General features: G+C 40.4%; 2 protein-coding genes across 2 annotated transcripts; both read right to left on the bottom strand.

Annotated features, from left to right (window-relative positions):
* Nucleotides 1-4,432: 4,432 nt before the first annotated feature.
* Nucleotides 4,433-5,068, bottom strand: LOC122668447. Its single transcript, XM_043865011.1, has one exon. The coding sequence runs from the start codon at nucleotides 5,066-5,068 to the stop codon at nucleotides 4,433-4,435; it is 636 nt and encodes a 211-aa protein (XP_043720946.1).
* Nucleotides 5,069-9,343: 4,275 nt separating this feature from the next.
* LOC122669121 (S-adenosylmethionine decarboxylase proenzyme 4-like) lies at nucleotides 9,344-10,427 on the bottom strand. Its single transcript, XM_043865800.1, has one exon. It carries the CDS (start codon nucleotides 10,419-10,421, stop codon nucleotides 9,393-9,395), a length of 1,029 nt encoding a protein of 342 aa, XP_043721735.1. The 5' UTR covers nucleotides 10,422-10,427; the 3' UTR covers nucleotides 9,344-9,392.
* Between the last annotated feature and the right edge of the window lie 1,402 nt (nucleotides 10,428-11,829).

Consider the following 11,829-nt stretch of genomic DNA (forward strand, 5'->3'; position numbering starts at 1 on the left):
CTTCGTGTTTCACATACTAATGTCATTCCACAGCAAGGTTGTCTTGAATGGGATTTTAAATTTTTTTCCTCCTGCTCTGAATGTAGGAGTAGGATTCGACTTCTTTCCTGCGAGCCCAGCGCCCACGGAAAATTATCGCCCCCAGTGCTACTTGGGGGACTGTGCGCATCGTGCGGCGCTGCACCCCAAGTAGTACTGGGGGCGATAAAGGTCCCAGCGCCCACAAAGTGTCCAGTGAGGCATCCAATCGCACTGAGTTGCTGAATGTGCCAGTATGTGTTGTTGCGGGACTCGGCTCCTGTCCAGCACCACGTGCAGCCCAGGCACACTGAGGCATGAAAAGACCGCCTCACCCCTGCTTTTCATGCCTCACCCCAGCCCGAGCAGAGGTGAGGCGGTCTTTTCACTCCTCACTGTGCCCAACACTGCACTTTTAGGTGGCTGCATGGGATCTGATGCACATCCTGGTACACCCACCAGTCCAGCGCCGTTGGATGCCTCATTGGGCGTTGTGCTCACAGGAGGGGAGCCCGATCCCTGAAGGTATGTGGCTATTTCGATGACATCTTTTGCAGGACGGCAAGGGTAAGGGTATCAATTTAGGAACAGTATTGAAATCAATCCACCTATTAACTTATTGGTTTGATTTTGAATCTAAATTTTGGAATCGATTAGTAAATGGGATAAGAACCAAAAGATCAGTTTGGGATTAATCAAAAACGGAATCACCGACATCTATTTTAAATTTGTATTTTATCATATGTTTGGTGTAGGTGATATTAGGGCTGCAAGAGGGCTGGGTTGGGCTGGGCTTTATAGAACCCTAACCCAACCCTAAGCCTCCTTAGTTGGGACCTGACCCGACCCTGACTCAAGGCCAGAAAAATCCAACCCTGACCTGCCCTCAGGATCGGGTCGGGCTGACCCTAATTAGCCCTGATCATGGAGAGGGGGAAGGAAATGCATGGATTGGAATGGGTCGGGGAGAAAATTATCAATTTTACATAAAATAACACTATAATAAAATGTATTATATCACTTATTGTCTTCATATATAATATATTATATAACACAATGTGGGTGACGTTTAAAGTTTATAATATATATATTATAGCAATATATATTTTATAGTATAACTTAAAATAGGGCCGGGCCAGGCTTAGCCCGAGGCCTCAACCCTGGCCCAACTCGACCCTCACTCAGGGTCAGAAATTTTCAGCCCTAACCCGCCCTCAAGGCCAAATATCTCAGCCCAGGCCCTGTTCGGGCTTAGGGCGAGCTCAGGATGGGTTCGGGCCGACAAGGCCAAACTTGCACCCCTAGGTAATATGAATTTAATTGTATACTTAAAAATAGAGATTTTTTTTTCAAGAATTTGGTTCATATTTTTATTTGTATGCTGTTTTTTTGGTAGAAAAGAAGGCTATTCATTCATGCGCGCCCAATACCAAACAAAGGAAAACAAAATACATAAGATAGATAGAGAGCATGATAAACACAAGGTATGGATCTACGATATCCAAAACCAAGGAGTGGAAATTGACCCGGTCTCACATGCCATTGAGTGGATCATCCAGAGTAGGGGATGGAATACAACCATATCCCTAGAGAAAAAGCTATAGACACAGCTAAAGATAAGTGCATGCACATACATGTCAATAGAGGGGGGACCATACGTGCCGAACAAACCAAAAACACCAGACTTCCCATGCGTGCCGATACGCTGCCACAGTCTACTTTCAAACAGATTTGCTAGAGAGACAAAGTTTTGCTGGATCGACGAGTGGAGCTTCGATAGACAGTTAAAAAACCATCTGAAACGTTGCCACAGCCTACTTTCGAACAGATCTGCGAAGATCTGCTGGATCGGCGAGTGGAGATTCGTTCGGCGATAAGAGAGGTATGGTGAAGGTTGAACGACGGCTGGAGTTTCTGAGTCGACGATAAACTCAGTACCACCAGCACCTGGGTCAACAACACCTGCAAACAGACAAACAAAGAAAACGAAAAAGGCGGGGCGATGATGAACCTTGAAAAAAGGGGTGGGTTCATCGTCATCATCGTCAACATCGTCGGTATTGTCACCGATGGTTCCAAGGATCATGGTGAACGGAGCAGAGAAGGAGAAGAGAAGTAGTACAAGCACAAATGGCGGAGAAGAGACACGCCCAAACGGCGGAGAAATGACACGTATAAACGGCGGCGGAGAAAAACACGCACAAATGACGGAGAGGGGTTTCTGTCAAGAAACCGAATGATGCAAACTGGGTAAAACTAAGAAAACTTTTAGGACAAGAAACAAGGAACTCGGCCGATAACAACGATCAAAAGAGATTTCGTTCAAGAAACCAGCCGGCGCCCGAACCTTTAATTCATAGATAGATCAAAAGCGAGCAAAGCAGCAGTAGAAGGTTAGGATCTTCTTCGTATTTTGAGGGCGGCCAAATCATAAACCAAGTAAAGCACCCCTAACAAGAACCATCGATCATGATCTGAAAAAGAAAGTCATATGAAGAAATAACCGACAATGGAAAGAAGAAAAAGAGCACAGGCGGTGGCACCGCTCCTAGGAAAACCTAAATCTTTATTTGTATGCTTGTGAATGGATATTTGATTATTTGTATGCTTATGAATAAATGGTTCATTATTTGTATGCTTAGAAATGAATGTTTGATTATTGTATATTTAAGAATTGATATTTGGTTATTTGTATTTTTATAAAATTATTTTTTCATTTTAGGCATTATGATGGTGCCTAGAACCAATTAGGAATCCAAACCGACCCACCCATTGTTAAATGATTCTGAATCTCAGGTTTGGAACCAATTAGATAATTGGATAAGTTATGGTCTTGATCCCTGAGGATCATAACCCATTACCTGAAATCGGACCAATTTACACCATTGGCCATGGGTGTCACGTGCATATTCCTCCCTACAGTGACGTCATGGGAAACTCTCTCTCTCTCCATATATTTTTACCCATGAAAATAGTCATATATTCACATTTAGATCATTTCCTAGACATCAAATAGTTAACATTGCCATGTCACCAATACATGTGGCAAACCAAGGAATATTTGGCTTATTTTATTTGAATAATTAATGCAATATTATTGAAATGGGAAAATAGCCCTTTCATAGCCTTATTTTGGTAACGGTGTGAATTGCAAATCAAAACCGTTTAACGAAACTGAATCCAACCATTTAAACAAGAACGGATAGTCCGTTTATTAATTGGTTCAGTTCAGTTTTAGTTTTAAGAAGGGAAAACTATTTAAACTGTCTGTTTTGAGCTGGTTAAAACGATTCAATCTGATATGCTATTGAACCGATTAAATGTACTAAATCGATTTAGAAAACTGGTTGATCCTCGCATTCTATATATGCTCTTTAGGGTTTTGTAGTGGGTTTACACTATATAAATTATTTAATTGTTTTGGGGAAAAGATAGGCACATCACCCGTGTGCAGTAAATTAGTGGGTGACACCAATGAAGGAGCGGGATGAGGTATCAATGGGGCATGGGTCATTACAAAGTGGAGAAGGGAGAGATAGACACAATGAACACTAGCTAGCTTACAATACAATCGCAGGGACCCAGCCTTTTCTTTTTTTTTTTATTAATTGCAATTTCAGCGTAGATGCCACGGTTCTCAAGTCTAGCAGCATCAAAATTCTTTATTGGGCTTAAAAAATGGCTCTATTCTCATTTGGGCCCAAAACTATTGACTATAACAGGCAACAAAATCCATAAAAACTATTTAACCGAAACCGTTTAAAACTATTTATATCAAAACTATTTATTACTTGGCTGATTTATGATATTGAAACCATTTAATACCCTCATTTTTTGATAGGGCTTCCTAAACACCGTCTTGGGCCATGTGGACAAATAACATGGTAATTCCAACGAATGTATACGGAGTACATGGTTTGGATTAGCCACGATGTCAAATTTCAGAGCATAATGGAATCAAAATACCCTCCCGTATTTTGGCATGAATTCCTATGTATATACATACATGCCTACGATACTCCGACTATCACTATGCATTCTTCCATCCTATATTGTCCAAGCTCTAACTTGCCACTTGGTAAATTCCGATTTGGCTGAAACTTGACATGTAGGTAGCTAGACCCTAAGGGTCCACTTATCCACAGAATTTAGACCCCATATGATCTGCCACGTGGTAAATTTTTATAACTGTTTAGGTAAGCCATCCTAAGAATTGTGTAGGAAATTTTTACATATTGGAATACTTTTTTTGGTAGAAACATATTGGAATACAAGTATCTAGGGAAGTGATTACCAAATTTTACTAGTTTTTTTTTTTTAAAATTTTTGGTAAACAAGTCTTTATTAGATAAGACATGCAAACTCATGGTAAGGAGGAGAAACACATCTCTCGCAACCATGGAGTGGATATAGGTCAATTAGTCACGCATGTAAGTGACAAGGCTCTCCTAGCCAAGGAGTCAGCCATGCTGTTAATTTCTCGTGGAAAAGTGAAACTGCAAGATACAAAGAAAGAAGATAGTTGGATGATGTCTTCAATAATCACACGAATCATCAATGGAGACGTCCTTCCACCATCTCTGATGTATATAACAAGATTTGAATTATCAGATTCTACCATTACTCGCACGTAGCCATTTGCAATCATCTCCAACATAGCCTTTCGAACAGCAATAGCCTCACCAACCAAAATATCAGAGAATGAAACTGGATCTAACACAGCAAACAATGGCAGTCCACTGTGACTTCTGCAAATAAAATCGATCCCCGATTTGCATGAATCCAAGGATAAACTAGCATCACAGTTGCACCTAACAGAATCAACAGTTGGTGCTATCCATCGTTGTAGTATTGATGAAGTGGATGGAGGACTAAGAACAGTAACAGAATGAACGGAAGCAAACTCCTGAAATACATTAACTACAGCTGAAATCACATCACAAGGTTGCCATATCTTACACCCAAACACAAGATCATTACGCGATAACCATAAATACCAACAAATAAAGCTACACAGGGTTATCAATGATCGAGAATCCTTCTTCCCCATGATAGAGAATTTTTGCCAACTTGAAATCCAATCTGAAAGAGAGATATCTCCTGATGAAGCAACAAAGCCAAGAGGACTACCGAACCACACCACTCTAGCATAAGAACAACCCAAGAGAATATTTGAAATTGTTTCACATTCACCACAGTGACTACACAATGGATCAACATGGACATTACGTCGAGTAAATGCATCACCTGTTGCAAGACCACATGGACAAGTCCGCCACAAAAACCGTTGAATCTTGGGTATAGTTGTACAGGTCCAGATGGATTTCCAAACAGTAGTGGGGATCAAACTCCCGTCATGTAGCATTGAAGAAGATGTTACCGGTAAATGTCAAGCATTCTCCTTATTAGAGAGGAGATGATAAGCACTTCGAACGATGAAAACACCATTCCTGCTACCCATCCATTAAAGTCTGTCCGGTTGTGGAAACAGAGATAGATTGATCTTCTTAATTTCTTGTATATCAACATCATGAAAATAATTTGATAGTAAATCACAGCGTCAAGTTCTACTCTCTTCATCAATAAGGTCTGAGACCTTTGAAGGTCATGTCATATTCGTATAAGGTGTGGTAACCTTATAGGCTGCCAAAGTAGGAACCCATGCATCATGCCATTTATCAATATCAGTACCAATTCCAATCCTCCAACATAAACCTTCAGCCAAGACTCGCTTCCCCTCCATAAGACTCCTCCATTCCCAACTAGGTCGATGTCCACATGTAGCTTGCAAAAAATCAATGTGTGGGAAATAAATAGCCTTCAAAGACCGAAATATAAGGCTATTAGGATTAGCCCAAACCATGCTGCCTTGGAAAGTAGAGCACTATTATGAAGAGATGAATCTTGAAAGCCCAAACCACCATTCTCCTTTGACAAACAAAGGCGGTCCCAAGAAATCCAATGCAATTTTGGTCGTCCATCAGGATCACCCCAGAAAAAATTCGAAGCCATTTGGCGTAAAGACTTATGATATGAAGTTGATAATTTAAAATGCATACATGCATAATTAGACATAGAAAAAACCACTGACTTCAATAACACCTCCTTACCAACATGAGATAAAAGCCTAGACTTCCAACCTTGTACTTTTTGGCGCACTCTATCAGAGAGGTCTTGAAATAAAGTAGACTTTGAAGCCCCAAAATCAGTAGGAAGCCCCAAATACTTTTTAGGTCCAGAACCATAAGGAACTTTCATAATTCTGGAGAACTATCTCTTGATCCTTGGATGAGTATTTGGTGAAAAAGTTATGCAAAACTTTTTCAAGTTAATCTCTTAGCCAGATGTCTTACAATAGGTAGATAAACATGACTTTAAAGCATATAATTCACCTAATTTCCCTTCAGTAAATAAGAGACTATCATCCGCAAATAAGAGATGTGTAATAGATGGAGTACGATTACGAACCCTTATGCCTTTAATATCTCCATCAGATTCAGCTTTTTATAACAAACAACTCAAGGCATGAGAACATAGAATAAATAATGCAGGTGATAAAATGTCCCTTTCTACATTGGATTATTGAACCATATGATTGTTGTGGCTCTCTCTATCTCCGTTCTCCATCTCCCACCCCAAACCCTAATGGAAGGTTCAGTTCAGGGTTTGTTGAATCAGGGGTTTCAGGATGAGAGATGCAAGTCCAGACTAAAAAGGGTCCTGACAGCATGTTTGGGCTCCAAGTCAATAGGTCTCTAGATAACTCATGGGTTTTAAGTGTACAAAAACTAACCCATAATAGGTTGGGCTACTACAACTCTTGTTCTGGACGGTGCCGATGGGCCCATATATATATATATATTGTTGGTGTAGGGAAATTTTGTCCTCTTGGTTGGAAGTGGGTAGTGGGTTGTTTAAACTATTTGCCTACATTTTACTCCCTTCCAATTGCGTCTGTAGCCTCTGGATATCACCAATTTAGAACCACAACCTATCTAGACATCAACTGCATCAGATTATCATAAAAAACTATGATGGATTCAATGCATAGATGGGGTACATTTAATGGTGGGTCCCAGACATTTAAGTAAGTGTTTCACCATGCCAAAAGTTGATTGGATGATCTTGACCGTCGGAACCCTTTTGATTGTTATGATGGGTTTGGAGAAAAGGAGACAAATGGTTGATTGGTGGGTTCCCACTTCCCAGTGTGGAGCATGTTGGGGCCTGAAATCCTCTAATGGGCCCAATCAAATGGTGGGTTCAGTTCCCCCATCTGGCTGGCCCAGGTGTTTGTTGGCATTGTCACTTTTTTCCTGTTTCGGAAAAAAAAAACGCTTTCTAGTCGCATGACACATAATGTACAGGATCATTATGGGCTCCAATTCTCGGGCAGTTCCACTTCCCCAAGGTCTTCAAATAAGGGGGCGGAAATGACCACTCTACCCCTGCAAAACAACCATACTGCCCACCCAGATGGGATCCACCCCTTTTATTAGAGGCACTTAGAGAAATAGGAAATGGAACGGGCAGAAAATGGAGTAGATAATTTTCCACCAAATTATCGCTCTCTCCAAATAAAATAAAAAATTTCATCTATATTGATGTCCTCATCAGAATCGTTATCCCCTCCAATTTGCTGTCCCCTTCAATTCCTTACATGGGGTGGAAATGATCACCCTACCCCCTGCCCGAAAACACTGCCCAAAGTGGGATCCACTTCCCCCTATTAGAGGAATTGAAGGAATTCAAGGTGCCCACGAATTGAAGGTGATAATTATTCATCCTAACTATGACTTCGTTAGGTTGTGTGACTCCTGCACAAGCATAAGACCAATAAGAGTACGTACAGCCATACAGGAACATCAAACACGGTAGAATATTTTTTTTTTTTTCCATTTCAAGAGGAGTAGGGTGTTATTTCACGTGGTCCTGTATGAACGCAGGCTCCTTACAGCCTGACAGGATCTGTTTCCCTATATCTTTTTTGGATGTCGCATGGTTCGTGTATGGGGGGGGTCTCAATGTGTCATACTCTCATATGACAGGTAAGAGAGAGTGTCTTTTTTTATAAGAAGGTAAGAGAGAGTTGTCAAGTAAAAGAGTGCGTGAGAGACTCATGATATGGCAGCGTGGCCATCATTTTTACCAAAAAAAATTTCCTGATATGTTTTAAAGGGCAATACTACGACAATGTCATTCATTCACAACTCAGACAGAAGCATAATCTAATCTGTCTTGGAATTAGCAAACCATAATAAGCATTGTTTCTTGGCAGTAAGGCTGTAATAAGATTGAGATCCACTTCTAAACATGATTTCAAGATGCAAAGGCAGTACATAAACCAACATTCAAATATGGAATCACCATATATCTGGATACGATTCCAATTGAATTCCATTCGGATGAGCCTAAATCAGTCAGGAACCGGATCGGAATGGGCCAGATTCTACCTTAAAGGCCCTAGAAATGGCTTATAGATATGTCAGAGTTAGGATCAAGTCTCAGCCGATTCCAATCTGAATAAATCAATTCAATCCCGATCTTGAAACCATGACTTAAACCAATTTGTAAGGGAAAAAAATATCCATACTTAGCTTCTTTACATATAAAATCATGGATCAAATATGATTATTATAAATTAATTAGACTGTCAATTTATCAGTCCATAACATAAATATAGAAATCTTAAGACAACAAAAAAATAAAAAACATAGATTCTGATTTTAGACTTCTTCAGGTTTGATCATCTGAATAGAATCCTGAGCTTCATTGAAAGTTTAGAAAGGGAATATGAATATGAGAGAGAGAGAGAGAGAGAAGACAAATGACACATAGAAGGGAACTAAAAAAAACAGAGGAGTATATAATCCTTTAACCTTTTATAAGACAAAGAGATAAGGGAGGGAGTAAGAAAAGAAGGAAAAAAAAAAAAAACCATTCAACAGCGTCACTTCACTTCCTCCCACTAAACATCTCTCTCTCTCTCTCTCTCTCTCTCTCTAAGTCCTCAAAAATCTTAGGCGTGACACACCTAAGTGGGGTGCATTATCATGAAGATCCCACCCATTCAAACTTCTACATCATCTCCTTCTCTTCCTTTCCATTTTACCTCTTTCTCTCTCTCTCTTTCTAATGTCAAGCCATCATACCCATCCATACATGCAGTAATTCCACATCATCATCATCATCTTCTGTCATCCATGATCTCATGACACCCATTCCTTCCATCCTTCTTTCCCCAACAAGAATTGCACATCTAATTAAACCCTACTAACCTACTCCCTCCCTTTTCTTCCCCCTTGAATCCCTTTTCTTCCCCCTAGAATATCATCCATGTCTAGCTACTTTAAAAATAAATCAAACTCCGGCTACTACTTCCGGCGAGTCATAAACGTTTGGAACACAACACTACCTGCCGCCGGGAACTCATCCACCACACAACTTCGACAACTCAATCCAACTGACTCAACAGCATTCTTGACACGTGTCCACACATCTTGACTCACACATGTGGTTATCGACACTGACATCGTCGCCGGCCGGAACACTTGTACCACCTTCTTCAACATTTCTCCGATTTCTTCTCGATCATCCTCGGTGGACCCCACACACTCGAAACTTGCATAGCTGTACCCATCTTCTGGGGTCACGTGTATCGTGGAATAGCGGGTCCCATCCATACCATTCATGGAATACCCACATGGATCAAATGCAAAATCACATACAAGTCCACCAGGATTGATGTCTCCAATACCCGTCAATGCAGTCATCTCCCTTCCAGCCACGTCGCCGGAGTTACCATCTCCAGGCCGCCGGTAAAATTTCCGAGCAAGCACACGATCAAGCTCTGTCATACACACCTCTATAGTGAACAGCTCAGGCATTTGTTCCACAACTACATGATGCTCATCACTTGCAGAATACACATGCCATGTGTACTGTGATGGCAACTTAGAAGGCATAACACAAGCTTTTCTGTAACAAAGATTACTAGGCAAGCTTTGTTCTAAGTACATAACTTCTTCTCTAAAGCTTGTGTGAGGGAAAGGTTGAGCTTGAGGGAATATAAAATTACCTCTAGAATATCTGCAACCACATACACGGAGACCCATATGATGAGCATGAGACAAGAGTGGAGAGATTGATTTGAGGAGATGGGTAGTTCCACAGGTCTTGATGACGATCTTTGTAGGGTAAACAAATAAGCTTGATTCTGATAAAACGTAGGCATCAAAGTAATGGTTACCAACGGCTGATACGACTGTGCATTGTACAGCATCTAACACTTCTTCAATTGATTCAAAATCAAGTCGTCGGAGTCCGATACCGATCATCGGATCATCACCGGAGAATTGGAGTTCTAGGCGTTTTTCAAAACCTTCAAACCCAGAAAGAGCCATGAAATTAAGAAGCTTAACAGAGACAAATTAAGTAGAGAGTTTGGTGAGGAAGTGAAGATGTCTAAGGTGAGGGAATGGTGGAAGAGATTTATAAAGGGGAGAGAGAGAGAGGAGAGGAGAAGGGTTGAGGGGGCCATGGGCATGCGTGTGAGGCAACCAAGAACAATGATTGCAGGCATAATGAATGAGATTATGATTATTATTTCTGTGAGATCTTCATGAGACAGGAACGGGAAAACGGTAATTCATCCCCACGCGCATTCTAGTGGAAGTCCCAATTTTTGTTTTTAAAAAAAATTATTTATTTTCATATTATTACTATTCACTACTACACAATTGTTGATGAGAAACAGAGGAAACAGAGGAAGACAGAGAGACACGACGATGACAAATAATTTATTTGGAAACTTAATTTATAGACATTACTCGAAACAAAAGGAAGAATTAGCGAATTTTGTTTTTTTTTATTTTTTAAAGTGTACTATGGACGTACCAACTTATTTCATACAGACGTGCCTTGTAATAAAGAAGAGGTGTAGTACTACTGTAGTAGAATGGTACTAATTATAAGGAGATGGATGGATTTGTTAGGTGAAACACAGGCAAACTGATAAAACTAATGTTGGTGGGTCCATAATGTTTCAATTTTTTTGCCAAATTAGCCTCTTTGGACATAGACTAAATAACCATGCATTAGCAAGTTGTCATATGGTAAATTAAAAAAAATAATATGATCCATGGCTAGGAATTTAGGGTTTAGTCATGAAGCTCAGGCTTTTGGGTTGGACATCGTCAAATGATATGAAAGTGGGTTGTTCGAGCATCAATCTTGTGAGGCCTGTGACCTAAAGTTGAGGGAGTTGATGTAGTGAGCTCTACGATTAGAAATGAGAGCTAAATCCCACATGAGTTGAGAAGTGTGCGATTGCTGGGCATATAATCCTTTCTTCGATGAAAGATCATACAATTGATGTACACTATGAAACGGGATTTGGATCGTCTACGGCGTAGCTGCCCATCCTGCCTACACTGTGCAGACACAGGGCTGCGCGTAAAGACCGCCTTACCCCAACTCGGGCAAGGAGCTCGGGTAGGGGTAAGGCGGTCTTTGTGCGCCGCCCAATGTCTGCGCAGTCCAATCAGGACGGGCAGCTGTGCCGTAGACAATCTGGATCCCTATGAAACGTGACATGTGAACTACCCAAATGGTCCACTACTTAGAAAATCTCCTCTCCAAAAATAGTAATTATAAACGTAATGATAAATAAACAAAAATAATAATTTTAATTTTAGTTATAATTTTTTTAATTAAAGGATCTAAGTATTCTAGGATGAAGAACATCTTAATTGAATTTAACACTTAAGATAGACCTAAACATTATTTGTATTAATTGAACTTACTAATTCA

The sequence above is a fragment of the Telopea speciosissima genome, chromosome 7, assembly GCF_018873765.1.
Source record: "Telopea speciosissima isolate NSW1024214 ecotype Mountain lineage chromosome 7, Tspe_v1, whole genome shotgun sequence".
Taxonomy (NCBI): Eukaryota; Viridiplantae; Streptophyta; class Magnoliopsida; order Proteales; family Proteaceae; genus Telopea; species Telopea speciosissima.

Bases quoted from the DNA above. Each gene is read 5' to 3' on its own strand.
- LOC122668447 (XM_043865011.1), bottom strand. From the start codon at position 5,068: ATGGGGAAGAAGGATTCTCGATCATTGATAACCCTGTGTAGCTTTATT.
- LOC122669121 (XM_043865800.1), bottom strand. From the start codon at position 10,421: ATGGCTCTTTCTGGGTTTGAAGGTTTTGAAAAACGCCTAGAACTCCAA.